The 21,223-nt window shown below is 37.6% G+C and overlaps 1 protein-coding gene and 1 long non-coding RNA gene across 11 annotated transcripts in view; one reads left to right on the forward strand and one right to left on the reverse strand.

Annotated features, from left to right (window-relative positions):
• Positions 1 to 9,172: 9,172 nt before the first annotated feature.
• On the reverse strand, positions 9,173 to 15,957 carry LOC102166553 (uncharacterized). The gene is made up of 3 exons (XR_306512.4): positions 15,786 to 15,957; positions 14,879 to 14,953; positions 9,173 to 13,690 (listed from the first exon to the last, which is right to left on the reverse strand). It is a non-coding gene; the product is annotated as an uncharacterized LOC102166553 (long non-coding RNA).
• Positions 15,958 to 16,133: 176 nt separating this feature from the next.
• PCTP (phosphatidylcholine transfer protein) overlaps positions 16,134 to 21,223 on the forward strand; it is a 45,920-nt gene continuing 40,830 nt past the window's right edge. For 9 of the 10 annotated variants that reach the window (XR_014820435.1, XR_002337189.2, XM_084983128.1 and 6 more), the window contains exon 1: positions 16,134 to 16,301. Coding sequence is in view for 7 of the 10 variants with exons in the window: in XM_084983128.1 (XP_084839254.1) it covers positions 16,161 to 16,301 (141 nt within the window). In the remaining 3 variants the exon portion in view is untranslated. Of the gene's footprint in view, positions 16,302 to 17,981; positions 18,078 to 21,223 lie in introns of all 10 variants that reach the window. The other variant, XM_084983127.1, reaches the window with a different exon arrangement.

Genomic DNA, 21,223 nt, shown 5'->3' on the forward strand with positions numbered 1-21,223 from the left:
GTTCCTTCGTCTTTAAATATAGGATCTATTTTACAGGATATTGTACAAAATCAATTAATAAATCCGAAATCATTTAATAAACTATAACGTGGTCTATAGTTGTGATATTTTGTCAGTATCTCTATCAAGGCTATGTCGATCTGTTTGCAATGTCTGATGAAACATCAAAATATGCTCTGCATAGGAGACTGTGGTGTGTAATGTATGCAGCAATGCATGGTACAAAACAGGTACCTGATTTTTTTCAGTTCTCTTTACCCATTGAAAGTACACGTTTTGACTCTCTAGATAATGCCAAACATTTTTCAATACGTGAAAAACTGCAATTATGCTTCTATGATCTTTTTGAAATTTATAGATAAATGAAAGGAAATCAGAATAATCTGTTATGAAAACTTTCAACCAACTCACGCATCAGTTTTTTCACCTCGCCTCCTTAAATCTCTCTTGCGCCCTCTACCGATTGAAAGTTTGTATTGATTAAGAAAATTTAACTTTTTAAAAAAATGATTTTTATTTTTTTTCAATTGTAGCTGGTTTACAGTGTTCTGTCAATTTTATACTGTGCAGAAAGGTGACCCAGTCACACATACACACATACATTCCTTTTTCTCACATTATCACGCTCCACCATAAGCGACGAAATATAGTTCCCAGTACTTCTTAGGAGGATCTCATTGCTTACCCTTTCCAAAGGCAATAGTTTGCATATATTAACCCCAAATTCCCACTCCTTCCCTCTCCCCCTTGGCAACCACAAGTCTCTTCTCCATGTCCATGATGTTTTTTGCTGTGGAAATGTTCATTTGTGCCATACATTAGATTCCAGATATAAGTGATATCATATGTCTTTCTCTGTCTCACTTCACAATTTTACTGTTTTGAACAAAAAGATCACAATTGTCTCCAGCCTGTGACAATGACTAATATGTATGCTACTTTTCTACCAAAATAAAATCATGCTGTATATAATTTTTAAAACTGGCTTTTAGCATTAATCATATATGACAAATGTCTTTTCATGTGAATAAGTGGAACATCAAAATGGTTACATAGTGTTCCACTGCAAGAATGTCCCATAGTATCTTTACTGATACACATTTAGTCTGCTTCAGCTTTTCTCAAGGTTTTTTTTTTAATTTCCTTTTATGTTCCTATTCTCCATGAAGATATGTTAGAAACTAGAGCCAACAGTGATAGCACTCCATAATTAATATCAAAGGCTAAAAAGATACACCAGTACTTAAAATCACAATACATTATATTGTCAAGTATTTCTCCTGCCTCTTTCCATTCCCTCAACTGCTTATCTTTTTTCTACTAAATCGCACCAAAATATATTTATTATAAGCAAAGAGTAAACTTTTTAAAAGATTTAAAATATTCTTTTCGATAGGACCCAAGAAGATATTTCATCTCCACATTTTTACTGATAAGTAAAAATCTGAGGTCTGGAAAGACTGAGTGAAAATTAGAAGTACATTTGTCAGGTTCACTCCCAATGAAGGAATTAATATTCTATATTATACTAAAAAAAATCCAATTAATGAAGCTAAAGAAAGACTGGAGAATTCTCTTGACTCACAGGAAAATAATAAATAATTGAAAATGATGAAAGAAGAGATAATAAATGAATCCAAAACATATGGTTATACAAAGTAGGAATTCCAGAGCAGGAAATGAAACCAAGAGAACACAAGCAAAAATTCAACTCCAAAGTAGAGTTACCATTGTGGCTCAGCAGGTTAAGAACCTGACTAGCATCCATGAGCATGAGGGTTGATCCCTGATCTCACTCAATTAGTTAAAGGATCTGATTCAACATTGCTGTTGCTTTGAGCTGTGGTGTAGGTCACAGATGCGGCTAGGATCTGGTGTTGCTGTGGCCAGCAGCTCAGATTTGAACCCTAGGCTGGGAGCGTCCATATGCCACATGTGTGGACCTAAAAAGAAAAAAAAAATAATAACAGAAGAAATATTTGAGCAAAAGGAATATTTAAGTTTGAAGCTTTAAAAAGTTTCATTAAATATAAATGAGACATTTAAGTATACCCAGGCAAAATTCTTGACGGTAAAAGACAAATTAAACTTTCTACAAGAATCGAGGTCTTTAAAACAAAACAAAACAAAAAAATCATGTATTCTAAAGAATACATGTCAATAGAAAATACAAGTCAAGCTATCCTTCCTAAAGCTAAATGCCAATCCTCAATGTTTATGGCACTTTAAGGATGGGTCAAATTAAGAATTTAAGAATAAAAAAGACAGAGTTTAAAATAACTAAAAGTGAATGGTTTTGAAGCATTTTGCAAATGTAAAAAATATAATTCTTCCAAGAGAAGATGCGTGCTGTAAACCATAATAGTAATACCCTAGGTTTTCATTCTAAAATAACATACGCAAACTGAAGAAATAGCAAAGGTTAGTGAAAGGCAATATAAAAATAGTATTGAATGTTAACTCTTTCTTTCTTTCTTTCTTTCTTTCTTTCTTTCTTTCTTTCTTTCTTTCTTTCTTCCTTTCTTTCTTTCTTTCTTCCTTCCTTCCTTCCTTCCTTCTTTTCTTTCTTTCTTTCCTTCTTTCTTTCTTCCCTCCCTCCCCCCTTCCTTCCTTCCTTCCTTCCTTCCTTCCTTCCTTCCTTCCCTCCTTCCTTCCTCCCTTCCTTCCTTCCTTCCTTCTCTTTCTTTCTTACTTTCCTTTTTTGCTTTTTACAGCCACACCTGCAGCATATGGAAGTTCCCAGGTTAGGGGTCAAATCAGACCTATAGCTGTTGGCCTATGCCACAGCCACAGCAATGCCAGATCCGAGCCACATCTGTAACCTACACCACAGCCCATGGCAACACCAGATTGCTAACCCACTGAGTGAGATCAGGGATCGAACCTGTGTCCTCATGGATCCTAGTCGGGTTCATTAACTGCTGAACCATGAAGGGAACTCCTGAGGTTAACATTTTCATTGAAGCATATTTGATAGACAATCGTATGTAAATTACAGGTATAAAATATAGTGATCCACAATTTTTAAATGTTATACTCCATTTATTATAAAAGGTTGGCTTTATTCCCCACGTTGTACAGTATATTATTGTAGCTTATTTTATTTCATTTTATTAATTTTTTTGGCCATGCCTGTGTCATGTGGAAGTTCCCAGGCCAGCGATTGAGACCATGCTACAGCAATGATACTGCCAGATCCTTAACCTGCTGAACCACCAGGGAACTCCAAACTATTTTATACCTAACAGTTTGTACCTCTTAATCCACTTCCCCTATAGTTCCCCTCCTTCTTTCCCTCTCCCTACTAGTAAATACTGATTTGTTCTCTATACCTGTGAGTCTGTTTCTTTTTTATTATATTCACTAGTTTGTTGTATTTTTTAGATTCTGCGTGTGATAGCATTCAGTATTTGTCTTTTCTCTATTCTGACTTATTTCATTTAGAATAATGCTTTCCAAGTCCATCCATGCTGCTAGCTGCAAATGGCAATATTTTATTCTTTTTATGGCTGAGTAGAATTCTATTGCAAGATAGCATATCTTCTATATACATTCATTTACTTATAAAGATTTAGACATTTAGGTTGCCTCCATTTCTTGGCAATTGTAAATAATGCTACTATGAACACTGGGGTGCATGTGTGTTTTTGAATTAGCATTTTTGCTTTTTTTCAGATATAAATATATACCTGGGGTAGAATTGCTGGGTCAAATGGTAGTTCTATGTTTAGTTTTTTGAGAAACGTCTGTCCTGTTTTCTACAGTGGTTGTACCAGTTTACATTCCCACCAACAGTGTATGAGGGTTCCCTTTTCTCCACATCCTTGCCAACATTTATTTGTGTTCTTTTTGATGATAGACACTCTGACTATTGTGAGGTGATATTTTATTGTGGTTTTAATTTGCATTTCCTGATGATAGTGAAGCTGAGCGTCTTTTCATGTGTCTGTTGGCCATTTGCATTTCCTCTTTGGAAACATGTCTATTCAGTTCTTCTGCTCATTTTTCAATGAGTTTTTTTTTTTGATATTGAGTTGTATGAACTGTTTACATAGGTTGGGTATTAACACCTTATCCATCATATCATTTGCAAATATTTTCTCCATTCAGTAGGTTGTCTTTTTGTTCTGGCAATTTTTTGATACTAATAAATGTGATCTGTGTATTCAAAAACTTAACCATTAGTAGGGAGTTTCCATTGTGGCTTCGTGATTAATGAACCCAACTAGTATCCAGGAGGATTCAGCTTCTATCCCAGGCCTTGCTCAGTGGGTTAAGGATTCAGCATTGCTGTGAGTTGTGGTGTAGGTCACAGATACGGCTTGGATCTCAAGTTCCTGTGGCTGTGGTGCAGGCCAGCAGCTGTAGCTCCAAATCAACCCCTAGCCTGGGAACCTCCATATGCCATGGGTGTGGCTCTAAAAAGACAAAAACAAAACAAAACAAAACAGAAACTTCACCATTAGTAGAATTTTTTTCCCTTCTTTTGTCAGACAGGTGTATAGAATGTATTTCTTTTTAGTTATATATTGCTACCTAACAAACCACCCCAAATCTTAGTGGCTTAAAACAACCACGTTATTTATTTTGCTTGGGTATCTTCAATTTAGTCAGGACTCAGTGAGGACAGCTCACTTCTGCTCCATGCAGTGTTAGCTGGGGCAGCTCAGTGGAGTATGGAAAGGCTGGGCTAGAGGATCTCCTTGCAAGATGACTCACTTATATGACAGGCAAGTTAGCACTAACTGACAGCTAGGAACTCAGCCAGGGCTTGGATCAGGGACTTTGGATCCCCTCCAATGGATTCTCTTCACAGGCTGCTTGGTTCTCAGGCCATGGTGTCTAGGTCCTGAGACAGAGTTTTGAGAGAAGCAGGAAGTACTATTGTCTTCTATGACCTGGTCTTGAGAGTCACAAAACATCACTTCTATGTGGGCAGAAGCTTACCCTGATTCAAAGCAAGGACACTCAGATGCTACCTCTTGGTGGTATGAGTGTCTTAGTCACACCATAGGAGGTTATGTGGGATGAAGGATACTGTTGTGGCCATTTTTTTAAGAAAGCACAATTTTCCTACCTTCAAATTACTGAAAGGGAGAAAGTATTTTAAAATCTCCACTTATACAACCGTATTTACCTCAGTAGTTATGAGAATGGCTGGAATTAGAAAGATTTGGATTTGAACCTTAATTGTAACATTTACTTTCTTTTCATCTATGGACATTTCACTTAGTCTTTTAAAAACTATTTGTTAAATGGAAATATTGATACACACTTCACTGGGTGTGTAGTGAGCATAGTCCTTGACTCATACTAAAGAATCAATAAATGGACATTTTAAAAAAGACAAAGATGACTATGATATCACTGTTTACATTGCTTCAAAAGTTCCAGCCTGATGACTTTCAAGCCTATTTTGGGGAGTAGAACCCTCCCCCTTCATAAACTCTTTTGCAGACAATTCGGAAACAAAAAAAGTTTAGCTCTTATTTTTGAGGCAAGTCTGGAGCCTATAGCTCTATCTGCTAGTTTACCCCATCTCTTATGATGAAGCCAGAGGCATCTCCTCAGATGTTCCAGCCCAAATAATAACATGGGAAAGGAAAAGAATTGGTATAGCTATTGGAAAAGCTATGATGAATTTATCTTTCTCACTCTTAACAATGTGATTGTTTATGTAAACAATTGAGAACAACTTAAAAAACTAATGGAACTGGCAAAACACACACATGTATATATATATATATATATATATATATATACTCATATACCCCCCACACATATATAGTACATATTTACATATACACACTATATATATGAATATATATGAAGATCAATAGAATTCTTACATTAATTCACTCAACAGATATTTGCATACAGTTGTGTGCTCATAATTGTGGATACAGTGGTGAGAGAAATGGACATATCTCTGCTGTTGAGTTTATGCTCTGATGGAGAAGACAGATGCTCAACTTATCAAGATTATTGTTGGGAAGCAAATGGCACTTATTTGTTTACTTTTCATTGTTTCCCTACTGCCCCCACTGGGGTGCAGTTTCAATCACAAGTTGCAATAAATTTTAAACAGGAAAAAAAGTCAAGTCTTGTCACATATCCATGAAGACCAAGGGTGCCTGGTATATTTCGCCTCCTAATATAAACACAATAAGACATGCAAATCAGGTGTTAGGAGACATGAGTTTATAGTTTTGCCTGTTAAAACACATACTTTATATGAACTTTATTAAATGAACATGATAGTTCATAGAACTAGGTTTGTTTGAATCCTGGAAGAGATTGGAGAATAAAGTCGTCAACCTCCTTCCTTCCAGTAAGGGGATTCCAGAGACTAGCGGGAAGTGTTGTATTATGAAGTCCCTTCCGCTGCCCTGAGTAATCACCAGGGGATTCTGGTAATTCAAGTTCAGCACTAGGATGTTTCAGACCAAGAGTTTAGGGTTTCATCTGGGTTGTCATCCCCAGACTTCAGAGTCACACTGTCATATTAATCAACATAAGTATTGGTGTCTTTTGTCTTGCCTTATTAGGAACAGACATTCAACAGGAGAAGTTGAGTAGAATAGAACTAAATTGATTTGGATGGCCTTTGAAACAGATTAACAACAGCTCAGGCATAGAATTTAGAGTTAACTACTGAGATGATACATTTCACAAGTGTTTACTTTCACTTGATGGAGGGCTTTCATTTGCATTATTATATTTATATCATTGTTGAGTAAATGGGGTTAAAAATTTGAAGTGATTAACCTGGTTGTTAAAGTGACTAGGACTCATATCTTTTGATTGCAAAGCTAGTTTTTGGGATCTTGACTCTATCTGGGGAATTCACAAGCAAAATTTGTTCTTTACTGTGAAAAACACATTTGGAGAAAGAGAGAAGCTCTGATCTTTACATAGATGTTTTATTTATGGTACCACATATATCATTCATTTTTCAGTTGTTTGGTGGCTAGTAGCTGTCACTAGTAAATAAGAACAAATACTCTGTTTAGTCTCCCAGTATAAAACAAAAACAGTGATCCATCACAATATGTAATTGACATGTTCCCTGTGCAAAGTTAAGCATTCATGAGTATTCACTTCATTCATTCATTTTTCATAGTATCCCAGAACGGTGCTTTTCTTTTTATTCTGCTATGGCAATTATAGTATTACCCCTTTATTAGACTTATTTCTTTTCTTTGTTTAAATTACACAATTTTCAGATAAATGGAAAAGTATAGAAAATAACATTCATACCCACAGTCAAAATTTACTAATTTTTACTTTACTTGATCAATCCATTTCCCAGAAGAGAGACTTGAAAGGTTCCACTGTAACTGTGAATTTGCTGATTTCTCCTTGTGCAATGAACCCTTGTTCAATGAACCCTTGTTCAGTGAACCCTACCACCCAGGGTATACATTAATATGGTGCCTTCATTGCCTCATAATCTTTTAGAGAAATAAAACGTTACAATTACTGTTGAAGTTAACAGGAATCTTTCCCACTCATATTCACAGTTTCAGGACATATGTATGGTCCGTAAACACTATAAAGTATCTTACTCCGTACATCCTTCTACAACTTGCCTTCTTCATCCATTAGTGTTTTCAAGATTTATCCATGATTTACAGCTGGATTCTTTCTCTTTCTTTCTTTCTTTCTTTCTTTCTTTCCTTCTTTCTTTCTTTCCTTCCTTCCTTCTTTCTCTTTCTTTCTTTCTTTCTTTCTTTCTTTCTTTCTTTCTTTCTTTCTTTCTCTTTCTTTCTTTCTTTCCTTCCTTCCTTCCTTCCTTCCTTCCTTCCTTCTTTCCTTCCTTCCTTTCTTTTTTTCTTTCTTCCTCTCTCTCTCTTATTTTTTATTTGCTTTTATTTTCAGGGCCACAGCCACAGCATATGGAGGCTCCCAGGCTAGAGGTTGAATTGGAGCTACAGCTGCCCGCCTACACCAGAGTCACGGCAACACCAGATCTGAGCCACGTCTGCAACCTACAACCACAGCTCATGTCAATGCTGGATCCTTAACCCACTGAGCAAGGCCAGGGATCAAACCTGCAACCTCATGGTTCCCAGTCAGATTCGTTTCTGCTGTGCCACAAAGGGAAATTCTGGATTCTTTTTTTTTTTTTTTTTAATTTTGAAAGCTATATAATGAATAAACCACAATTTATTTATTTTCTGGTTGGTAGATTGTTTTTTTTTTTTTTAAATTATTTTTGCCGATAGAACAACATGCATTCTTATCCATTATTAGCAGTTTTCTCAGTATGCTGAGAGAAATGGAACTGCTGGGTCTCAAATTAAATAGGTCCTTATAAGTTGTTTTTCAAACTACCATTTACATTTTAACTAGAATACTTTATGCAGAGCTATCATTTCCCTCTATGTTCACCAACACCTAATTTTAATTTTTGCCAGTTTAATGTAGATGAAAATGATATTTCCTTTGCATTTTCCAGTTACTATGGAAACTTCAACTTTTCATGTGTTATTATGCTATTTGGCTTTTCTCACTGTTCATAGTTTCAATTGCATTATTTGGATTTTTCTCACTGATTCATAGTCCTGTGTGTATCATCAGTATCAATTCTTGGTTGGCTTTGTGTTTTCTTCTACTACTCTATATGTTGGGTTTAATTTATTTATTGTAGGGGCTGAACAGGAGTTCTTGCTTTTTAATGTAGGAAACAATCAGGAGTAAGTGCAGAAAAAAGAACTCTAGGTATTTCAAGTAGAAAGGAATTTGATGCAAGGAGTTAATTGCTGGCTAAGTTCCAAGAATTAAGTATGTATTTGTTTTGTTTGTTTTGCTTTTTTTTTTTTTTCATTTGCAAATATATGGGGGTAGGGATTGGCTGTTTTTGTTTTCTTTCTTTTTTTTTTACTCTTCCCAAATCACTTTTTTTTTCTTTAAGTATTTAAACACAAGACAAGACTTTAATTAAACTTACAAAGTGAGACTACAAAACTAAATTTAAAAAAGTGAAGATAAGAAGAAAGAAATATTATGCTATTACAAAGTTTTCTGTTTAAATTTGAAAGCATTTACCCACCAATTAATCTGAATTCAAACTTTAAGAGAGTACATTTTAAATTACAGGAAATACTAAATCCGTAAGATAATTCATAAATGTGTAATAGTTCTCTATTTTCAAGGAGAAATGTTCCCATTTCTTTTTTTTTTGAAATTTTATTTTTTTAACAGAATAAAATACATATATTTAAATATAATTACATTCACACAGATTATTATATCATGGATCTTAAGAAACAGATTAAGTGACTCCTTCTGGAGAAGTGGAATGGAAAATATGCTGAGACAAATAGGAAATTTATTCTATACTTTATCCCATTTTGTATGGCTTTCATCTTACTATTTAGTATTATCTATTACATTTCAATTTTTCTTTAAAAATTAGCATTATATTAAAATTGTGTGTATTATGCAACTTAAATTTATAAAGAAGAAAGCCTTATATATCATTAAATATTTTATATAGCATAATAAAAAGAATAACAACTGGTAAGAATAACAAAAATAATATACCCTGTGAAAATAAGTAAAATATAAAATGCATAAACTGGTTAAAAAAAACAGTGTAACTATATAAATATGTCTTCACAATTTGTTACATCTTATTAATTCTTCAATACAGGCATTACACCATTCTAGGTGATATGATACACAAGACATTATAGATCTTACACTGTAGCATGGAGAGAAATGGTTATTAATAATACAATTGTAGAACTGTATTATTTAATTGTACAGATGCATTATTTAATTATAATTATCATAAATTCTTTGATGGAGAGGAAATCAGAATCGTATGTAAGAAGACTTCAGCCTTCCAAGAATGATGTCAAATGACCCCCTTCATGGTGGATTATGCACTTATTTACTATGAGATATATTTCTTCTCCAGAGATTCCTTGTTTGTGTATCAATTGTAGATTTTTGGTTTGCAGTTATTCTGAAGTTTTGATATAAGAGTCTGTATGTTTTAAGTTGTTGTTCTCTTAATTGCAAGTTCATCTCCAGTGTCCTGCATTAGTACCCACCTCTTCTCATGATTTCTGATTTTGGTGGTATAATTGTGCATGGATGATTTTGAGTCTTTACTGTATATATACCTTTACTGGTGAGCCTTGTCATTTGTGGAATTTTTGGTTTCCTGTTGTTGTCTTTTCTTTTCTGCCTAGAGAAGTTCCTTTAGTATTTGTTGTAAGGTTTAGTGTTGCTGAATTCTCTTAGCTTTTGCTTATCTGTAAAGCTTTTGATTTCTCCTTCAAATCTGAATGAGAGCCTTGCTGATAAAATAATCTTGGCTAGAGGTTTTTTCCTTTCATCAAGTATATCATTCAAGGAGTTAATTGCTGGCTAAGTTCCAAGAATAAGTATGTATTTGTTTTACTTGTTTTGCTTTTTTTTTTTTCATTTGCAAATATATGGGGGTAGCGATTGGCTGTTTTTGTTTTCTTTTTCTTCTTTTCCTTTGGCTTTTTGTTGTCATCAGAGAATGACATAGATTATTTCCTGTTGGTTGAAAACATCCTTTGTGTCTTATGGAATCAATTTTAATGAATGTTTTATGAGAGCTTGCAAGTCGTGTGTATGTTCTATTTATTTGATACAGGGCCCTATACATGTCCTTTATATATCAAGAATATGACTTATACACTCAAGTCTTTCATAATTTTACTATTTTTTTGTCTACTTGATCAATCCATTTCCTAGAAAAGAGACTTAAAATGTTCCACTGTGTCTGTGAATTTGCTGATTTCTCCTTGTTCAGTGAACCCCTTATATCCATAGATTCTGCATCCTTGATTTCAACCAACCACAAGTTGAAAATATAAAAAATAAATTTCAGAAATTTCCAAAAAGCAAAACTTGAATTGGCTATGTATAGACAACTCTACACAGCGTTTACATTGTATAAGGTATCATAAGCAATCTAGAGATGATTTTAAGCATATGGGTGGATGTGTATAAGTTATATGCAAGTATTACATCATTTCATATAAGGGATATGTGTATTTTGGTATCCTCTGGGGTCCTGGAACCAATCCCCCCAGATAATGAGGGAAAACTGTACTGGTGACATTTTTTTTTGTCTTATGTATTTGAGCTTATATTTTGAAATGAATGTAAATTTAGATTTAAGCATTCAGAATTCCTGAAGACTTGTGTCCTTTAACTCACAAACTTCTTTCTACTATTTTTTTCTTTCCTTAAAGTCTATTTTGTCTGATATTTTTAGACACATCAGTTTTTTGTTTTTGTTGATTTAGGGCTTATTTGTGTATGTTTTCCATACATTTACTTCTATATTTTCTGTATATATTTTACTTATGTTTCATATAAACACATGCAGCTGTATTTTCTAAAAGTTTATGTTTTAAATAATTTCAAACATGCATAAAATTTGAAGGAATAAAATAGAAAATATTACTACCCTTTCCTAAATATATCAGTTGTTTATATTTTGTCTCTTTTGCATTTCTATGTATGTTACACTTTTTTTTAACCGAACAATTAGAATGTAAATTGCTGGTATCATACAACTTCACTCCTAAATTGATGACTTATGCAAAATTGTATGTATTAAATATGCACACACATTCATATACACATATGCTAACTGTTTAAAAGTTGACTGCTGGAGTTCCCATCGTGGCGCAGTGGTTAACGAATCCGACTAGGAACCATGAGGTTGCGGGTTCGGTCCCTGCCCTTGCTCAGTCGGTTAACGATCCGGCGTTGCCTTGAGCTGTGGTGTAGGTTGCAGACGTGGCTCGGATCCCGCGTTGCTGTGGCTCTGGCGTAGGCTGGTGGCTACAGCTCCGATTCAACCCCTAGCCTGGGAACCTCCATATGCCTCGGAAGCGGCCCAAGAAATAGCAACAACAACAACAAAAAAGACAAAAAAAAAAAAAAAAAAAAAAAGTTGATTGCTGGGTAAAACTTCATTGATGGATAGTTCACAATTTGTTTTATCCATTCATCCATTGAAGGACATTTGGTTGTTTCCAGTTTTTGGCTAATACAAATTAAGATGCTATGAACATTTGTGTATATATATGAACAATGTTATTTTTTCCTCTTGTATAAATCCCTAGGAATGGAATGGTTGGTGGGAATGGAATGGTTTTAACTTTTTTAAAAATTGTCAGTTTTCCAAAGTGTTTGTACCATTTCCATTCCCAGCAGCAATGCATGAGAATTCTATTTCTTTCACATCCTTGCCAACACTTACTTTGGTCAATCCTTTTGATGTTGTCTATCTAATAGGTGTATATTCACATCTCATCACAATTTTAACTTACATTACCCTAGTGATTAATGATATTGTGTATCTTTCTATGTTCTTATTTGCCATCCGTATATATTCTTTGATGAAATACCTGTTTAAATCTTTTGCTCATTATTATTGGATTGTTTGTTTTCTTATTACTGAGTTGTTTTTTTTTTTTTTTTTTTTTTGCCTTTTCTAGGGTCGCTTCTGCGGCATATGTAGGTTCCCAGGCTAGGTGTCTAATCAGAGCTGTAGCCACTGGCCTACACCAGGGCCACAGCAATGCAGGATCCGAGGCACGTCTGCAAACCTACACCACAGCTCACAGCAACGCTGGATCTTTAACCCACTGAGAAAGGCCAGGGATCAAACCCGCAACCTCATGGCTCCCAGTCGGATTTGTTAACCACTGCGCCACAAAGGGAACTCCTATTACTGAGTTTTGAGAATTCCTTCCATTAAAATTTAAAATGTATGAGAGACTAAATTAATCAATAGTTCTTATCCACTTTCCAAACAAAACTCTGACCTTGGCCATCCCTGTTTTGTTTTGTGTTATTTAGAGTTTTAGTTCCACTTTGTTTCCATATGTTCATTTATCTATTTCCCCCTCATCCATCCACCTCACCTCCTTAACCTCTCTGTCCTCTTCTTGTGGAACTCCACTCAGAAATGTTTTAATTTTTCAATGTATCATTTATGTCTCAATTCAGCTTTCATGTTTTCCACTTCTTTATATCTCTATGTTGCTTTCTGGGGACTTTCCTCAAAGCCACCTTTTTATTCCTCTCCTGAACTGTGGCAGGACAACTATTTTATCTCCTATTTTAAGTTTCTTATTTTCATTTGTAGATGATTTGGTTTTCTTTCTTCTTTTTTCAAGTTCATTTATCTTCTTCTTAGTGTTCCATTTCTAGAATTTCTTTTACCTTTTAAATGATCACAAAGAACATATTGAATAATTACTCTCATTTTGGTCTGTTACTATGGTTCTTCAGTTCTAACAGTCCTGTTTGTATATCAGCTAACTCTCTCAAATGGTGAGTTGTTTCCTCAGGTCTTTGTAACTCACTTTGTGTCCAGGGACCTTCTGTGGGTGTTATTTTATCTTGAGTAATTCCTGTGTCCTAGTTGTGAAAGTGTCACGGTTTGTTTTTATTCTGGTAGGTTCCCAGGGGTTCCAATAATACTGAATCAGTCTTTGTGTTAATTTGTTTCCTTGCAGCTCCCACACAATGCAGGTAATATCAATTTAAATTCCATTTCTGGCACAGGCTTGGGATTAGTTTCTTCCAGTTAACTTTTTGCTTCTTTCTACCTAAGTCTTCCAGAAAAGCATGAGCTTCCTTGAGGGCTCCATGTTCTCCAGGCGGGGTATTGTCTTGTTTCCTTGAAATGGAAGTGGCATCTCTTAGAGGATCAAGGATTCTTGAGGGAGTCCCTGATCCAGCTTCCCACCAGCTAGGGCCCAGTATCATGTCTTTAGTCCATGTTTAGTATTAGAACCCTAACCCCTGCCCTTAGAGCTTTTGTTTGTTGGGATTTTGGGAAGACCCAAATACACTATTCCCCTCTTCACCACATGCCATGTTGCTGGAAATTCCTCTTGACAGTATTTTTCACAAAAGAAACAGGGTGGCCTATTATAATAGACAAGTCCTGGAGGAGAACACATCTTTCTAGATCCCTTTCCAACCCTTTTCTAGACCTTTGCCACAAAATAATTATTTCCTAACATTGATTCTTCCCATCATTAGCTTTAATACAATAAACATGGTTGTAAATCTGAACATACCTAAATATATATATAAATATTTATGTATATTTATTATATATGTAAATATATGTATATATTTACCTTCTGAGTTTAGTACATAAACACACTTTTAAACATGTAAATACAATTTAAATTTCCTGCCTTATGTCTTATATCTTGCACAATGCTGTTTATGCTCTCATGTTTGTCCTCAATAATCTGTTGTCATATAGTATCAAGGATGCAGCTTCATCAAAACACCTTTAAAATGGGATTCCTTGACAATATTTGAAAATACTTCATAGCCAATGGTTTTTGATGAAATTCCTTTTTTTTTTAACTGATTGAATTCTTAGTTTAAATATACTTTTATAAAGAAGTGAGAGGAGTTCCCGTCGTGGCGCAGTGGTTAACGAATCCGACTAGGAACCATGAGGTTGCGGGTTCGGTCCCTGCCCTTGCTCAGTGGGTTAAGGATCCGGCGTTGCCGTGAGCTGTGGTGTAGGTTGCAGACGCGGCTCGGATCCCGCGTTGCTGTGGCTCTGGCGTAGGCCGGTGGCTACAGCTCCGATTCGACCCCTAGCCTGGGAACCTCCATATGCCGCAGGAGCGGCCCAAGAAATAGCAACAACAACAACAACAACAAAAAAGACAAAAGACAAAAAAAAAAAAAAAAAAAAAAAAGTGAGAACTAAAAGGATTTATAAAAACAGTAGTCTCTAATCTCTTGTGCATTTTGTATAGGGAAATGTCACATCCCTCCTCCCATCCTCATAAAACAAAACAGAAGCAGCTTTAAACTGAATAAAGCAGAAACTTACCTGTGCTGCCAAGTCTGACTTTAGTTTTCTTCTTGGAAACTGGCATAAATGTAGAGTTTTCCATCAACTTCAAGTCTTTCAAGTACAGAAGGAGAAACATTACAATACAATAATGCAAAACAAGTGGAAACTTTTATAAACATTTACTTTGATAGGCACTGTGGAAACATGTTCTATGTTTACTTTATGTGGTCAATTGTAACTACTTACACAAATCTTACCCCATTTTACAGATTAGGAAACATGGGTTGCCAGAGTTTGCTGGCACCCAGGTGGTGTCAAACGGACTGTTTCCTTTATTTAAACCAAAGTACAGTCTGGTGCTAAGAAACAGTGATACCAAAGGTAACAGAGATAACACACAAAGAAAGGTCTTTGGGTTGCAAAAGATCTAAATTATGCAAGCTGCAGAAATACTGGATGGACATCATGATACCTCTTAGATCATCTTCCACCCTCCAGGTGCCAATGTACCACTATGGATTCGATTTTTTAATTCTTTTTTGGGAAGTTTTTTTTTTTTTTTTTTTTTTTTTCTTTTTAGGGCTTCACTCGAGGCATATGGAAGTTCCCAGGCTAGAGGAACAGTTCCCCACATACTACACCACAGCTTATGGCAACGCCAGACCCGTTAACTCTTTACTGCTGAGCCACAAAAGGAACTCCCTTTAATCCTTTTTTTTTTTTTTTTTTTTTTTTTTTTTTGGTGTCATGGACTTTGGCCTTCTGGGGAATCTCATGGATCCCTTCTCAGAAAAAATGTTTTAAAGTGCATAACAAAAAAATAGAATATTTTTCTTGTATCTGATCCCTGAGGTTTTCAAGTATTTCTGCTCTATCCATCTCACCTCCCACTTCTACCAAACTGTTCAAAGATTTTCCTTCAGAGAAGTTAAAGGAGAGATACCCAAGCAGCATTGGAGTGTGTCGGGTTGGGGAGGAGATATTTCTGAGATGACATTAGTGTCTTCCTTTTCCCTTTCGTCTAAGCCTCTCCACTTCCTGGCGTTTTCATCGTTCCCCAGAGCAAGTCCATCGTTTCTCTAGTTTTACTTCTTTTCCTTCCTCCCCCAAGTCTTGCTTAGCCCTGTGCAATTTTCCAAGCCAGGCTTCTCACCGGCCCCGCCTCCTTTTAGGTTCCTCCTCCCAAATCCCGCCTTTCTCCAGTCACTTTTCAGTTCCCTGCCAATCAGGCTGGGTCACCCTCTCGCCCCGCCCCCGAACACGAACCTAGCCTGTCCCCAGCCTTTCCTGCAGGCTGAGGGGCAGCTGCTGCGGAAGAATGGACCCTGGGGCTGGCTGCTTCTCCGAGGAGCAGTTCCGGGAGGCCTGCGCCGAGCTCCAGCACCCTTCACTTTCCGGGGCCAAATGGGAGCTGCTGGTGGAGACGTTGGGCATCAGCATCTACCGGCAGCTGGATCAGGTAGCTGTCAGCCCGCTGGAGGACTAAGGGGCACCAGCACATGGGGCCCACTGTCCGCGGGGAGTGAGGGGCTGCAGCCAGCAGTCCGAAGGTCTTCTGAAGTTGGGAGGAGCTAGCCTCGGGGTGCCTCCTGCTGACTTTGTCCCCTGCGGTCCCAGTCGCGGTGATTGGGGAGGTCATCTGAATTTAGTCTCAGGTCTGAGGCCAGACAGGGCAAGTGGTTTGTTAGAAGTTAATAACAGAGTAAAAAAGCGGTTGAGCTGATTTTTAGCTTCATGCATTTATCTGCAGAGGATGTGGAGTCCATGAGCTGGGTTGATGCTGGTGGTGTGTGTGGCTGGGTATATTTTAGGACTGAATACAGGTAGAAAAGAGACTGGACTTTTCAGAGAGTGGGTGTGCACGGCTACATGTGTGGAGGGAGGTGCGTTGCTGAGAAGGGATCTACTGTCAGCTCTAGTCATTTTAATAACTTGCTTCATTTGGCTGCTGCCCCCTCCCTTGTAAACGGCCCTTCCTAACTTTAGTCTGAAGCTTCTGGAAGAAAGATTAACTAAAAGCGTAGGAGGAATGGTGTTGGGGGCCTGCTTGGAGGCCTTTGGAGCCAAGTAGCTAGACAAGAGGAATGATGGCCAGTCACCAGATGCTCTGTGTGCTAGGAGCTGCTTGGCAAGTGGGATAAAAGTCAACTTTGGGCAGAGTGAGTGAAGTCAAGGTTTTCTGGCAGGGGACCAGAGTGCTGAAGTGTTGGAGAAGGGAGGAGCTCTGAATGTCTGTGAGCACCAAGGCCGCTGTGTATAAGCGGACGAGCAGGAAGCTTATAATGTACAGCAGGTAGAATTAATTTCCAAATGTCCTTCCAACAGTTACCTTGATGCAAAAATGGACATGTTTTCAGACCACATCCTTGTATCTTCTGACCATTCCATTTTCTGCACCAGCCATGCCCAGACATTTGCCAAGTGTTGTCAGTTCTCTGCTCAGATGTGTCTGAACTTGTTTCCCATCCTTTTCTTTTCTTTACCTTTGCCACTTTGGGTGACACCTCTCACCTACAATTGCTGTGACCTCTTAACTAGCTTCTTGGCCGTCTACTTCCCTAATCCCTTCCATCTTACAAACACAGTCCAATCAAGCAGCAGAGAGAGAGGGGCTGTGATCCTATCAGTTCTCTTCCAGTGGCCTGTTGATTGCAGAATTATTAATAATAATAACTACTATAGTAGATAATGTATTGTATGCTCTGTTAGGTTTCAGGCATTGTTTACATGCTTTGCAGGCATTGATGTACTCAATTCTCACATCAGCCCTAATGTAACGTACTAAGATTGTCACTTTTTTGCCTATATGGAAATGAAGTTGTGGAAAACTTGATTGCTGGAGACTCAAACTTGGATTGGAATGTGGCTGTCTCGCTCCAGACCTGTGCTGTAAATATGCTCCTGCACTGACTCTGAAAGAGGGCAAGTGCTGCAGGTGGAGTACGCATGTAGAGCTACACTGGTCCAGCTTTATCCCCCATGACTCATCCACACACCTTCTGTCCTCCAGTCAACCCCAGCTACTTTCCCCACCTCACCCCATGGGCTTGTGCTCTTTGGTTTCTATGCCTTTTATCTCACAACATCCACTGCGTGAGCTGAGACAGAATGACTAGCTTTGTCTTGTGTATTGTTTCAGTTGTGTGTTGTCCTGTGCCAGGACCCAGCCCCCTCCTTTGAGGATGATGGGAGTGGTGTTTAGAATAGTTCCTATCCCTACCAACCAAATTGTAAGGTATGTCTTATTTCTCTATGTTCTGGGCATGAGGGCAGTCATGTTACATTGATATGTTACAAGTCTTTCCAGAAAACTTCCGTAACTTTGGAGGCCATACAATTCCCAGGTGTTGCCCTTGAGCCTCAGCAGCTAGGATGGAAGGCTCCTGCCCCAACTGTATTAAATGTGTGGAGGTCCTATTGGGACAGGTACAAGCCTTTTCCTAGAACCCTTAGTGGGTTCTAGCATATCCAGCATTATTTGCTGCCTGACCCATTTCATTTGAGCCTCATTTTCTTTCCAGGTTGACCCCCATCCTTGACTTTCCTCTTCTAAAGGAATTTCCTCTAATCTCCCGTGTTAGTAAGTCTTATCTTCTGAATACTGCTCCCCATCAAATGTGAATTCACCTTGTCCCACACTCTGCCTAGACTTGTACCTACCTGCCCTAAAGCCCTTTGCCCTTTTCTGTTTTGTGGTCCAGTATTATTTCATCCGTCATGCATGTTGCTGCCATTATGTGCTTCTTCTTCTTCTGTCACCCACTTTACTTATGGATGCGCATATGGACTTGGGTCCTGCAGTCCCTGACTAGAGGTCAGACCATAAGAACCTGTTTCTTTTGTCATGTTCAACTTGATTAACATTCCTGACTATTGCCCAGGCAATTCCAGGTCAAGTTCTTCTTGGCCAAATTTGCCTTCTGGGTACTTGGAATGGATTTGTTTTAGACCCTTTATTGTTGAGCCACCCAGCTTTTGATAATGCTGCGTTAAGACCTTTACTTCAGCCCCATCAATAGCCACTTCATTCATCTTATTTCTTAATAACCATCTAAAGATTTCCACTCTGCTAGAATGAGTCCCTTGATTCTCCCTGCCTCTCTCCATTTTCTTTTTAATTATTCTTATTTTCTTGCATCTGTAAGACTCATAAGGGGAAGCTGAGACAGGTAATCCAATAAGGCTTCTTAGAGTGCGCAATAGATTTTTGTAGCAGTAAGGTTGCATGTGGTACCCCTGCTGAAGTGACCCTCTTCATCAACGTTTTAACCATAACTGGGTAAGGAGCATATGCAGTGGATGAATGTCCTGATCATGATAAAGACAGTCCATCATGGCTTGTATACAAATCATATTAGCTGCTTCATCAGGAATATACCATTTGCAATTTATAGGATAGGGTGAATTGTACAGTCCTCCTTCTCAGATTTCACAGTGGATTTTATGCAGTTCAACTAGGCTGGGTATTCTCTAGGGAATAACCTGCTACCAGTCTTCTGGATCATATATAGCCAACAGTGATTGGCCAAGAAGCCACAGTGAGCCTTAGATCATGAATTTTTTATTTATTTATTTATTTATTTTTTTGTCTTTTTGCCATTTCTTGGGCTGCTCCCGTGGCACATGGAGGTTCCCAGGCTAGGGATTGAATCAGAGCTATAGCCACCGGCCTATGCCAGAGCCACAGCAACACAGGATCCGAGCCGTGTCTGCAATCTATACCACAGCTCATGGCAATGCTGGATCCTTAACCCGCTGAGCAAGGGCAGGGATCAAACCTGCAACCCCACGGTTCCTAGTCGAATTTGTTAACCACTGTGCCATGACAGGAACTCCGATCATGATCTTAATGATGCTATAACAAAGTTACTCTTGGATGTTTTGAAAATACTGAAAGAAGTGTAGAGACAGTTGAAACAGTTTACAATGTAACAAATATTTTTAAATTTAAAATATTATGACTTCTTCTAAGTAGACACAAATTCTGAATCTTATTCTTTGCTAAATGGCTACTTGTGATATGCAATATTGTGATACTTCGTTTTCTTTCTTTTTTTTTCTATTAAATCACAGATTTTAGACTTAGAAAACCTTTTCAAAACCATTCTGTCCAATACAGCCATTTTTTTTTCCTTTTGCTTTATTTCTACTTTCTTTGCCTATTCTGTTTCCTTCTTCTCACCTTCTTTTTTACCCCTCTCCATGCGGAATGCTAATAACTTATTTTTACAAGGTGCCTTAATATACAAAATTTCATTTATCCCCTCTCAACAAATCTGGAAGATAGTCAGGGATGGGCTTATTTTCCTGTTTTATAGATGGCAGTTAAGACCCAGAGTTGTTAAGTAAACCACACAAGATCTCATAACTAGTAACTAGACATGGACCAGTCTACTTTGATAAACTCAGTACCAGATATACAGCTTGCTTCAATTCAGAACTATGTTCTCTTTCTGTAAGCAAAGCAAAACTGGAGTAGAGCTGCCCTGTATTATCTTATGTGGTAGCATGGGAGAGCATAGGTTTGGGGGACAGATGATCTTGGTTAAAATCTCTGTTTTGCCCCACTATTATTCATTTGTTCATTCAGTAGATATTCATCAAATGCCTCCCATGTAGTACTGCCCTGGCAGGCACTGGACATAAGCAGACAACAGGAAGTTGGAGCTTCTGCTTCAATGAATGAGCTTCTTGATCAATGTACTGTATTCACTGATGGGAATAAAGCTATAGTATATAATGAAATGGCAGCTGAAAAATGCTGCAAAGAAAGCAAAATGGGATAAAGGGATATAGACATGGCAAGGCAGGGGGATATCCAAGGTTGATGTGATGCATTTTAGTTAGCAGGAATCTGGAAAGTCCCTTTGCCCTGAGGTAACATTTAAATGGAGCTACAAGTGAAATGAGAGATTCTGTTGGGCAAATATCTGGAGAATAAATGGACCAGAGAGTGTTTCTTAAAACTCAAGTACATTAGATTCATGTGGGGAGCTCTAAGGACATCACCAAGCCCTACCCTAGAGTCCCAGATTGAATTGAGCTGGGGTGAGGCTTGGGTGGTCATTTTGAAAAGCTCCCCTATCACATAGAGGTTGATTTTTCTGTCCTCTCTACTTTTGTGTATGTTTGAAATGCTTCACAATAAAATATTTCATGGTCATTTCTTTTTGTCTTTTAATGTTACAGCTTTCCAGGAGATTTTAATGAGCATGCTGTGTTTTAAATTTTTGCAGTAGAGGGAACACTGAGTACTTAGTCCCTGAGCTAAGCTGAGTTTGCCTCTTTTTCCAGGAAGAGCCAGAAGGACACAGGACGGGGGTGAAGCTAGGGTTGGGGAGTGACCAGGAGCCAAATCTCACTTACAAGCCAGGTCTTATC

The sequence above is a fragment of the Sus scrofa genome, chromosome 12, assembly GCF_054392235.1.
Source record: "Sus scrofa isolate SSC_HxYL_T2T_F1_AM1 chromosome 12, Sscrofa_HxYL_maternal_Yorkshire_Landrace_v2.0, whole genome shotgun sequence".
NCBI classification, from domain to species: domain Eukaryota; kingdom Metazoa; phylum Chordata; class Mammalia; order Artiodactyla; family Suidae; genus Sus; species Sus scrofa.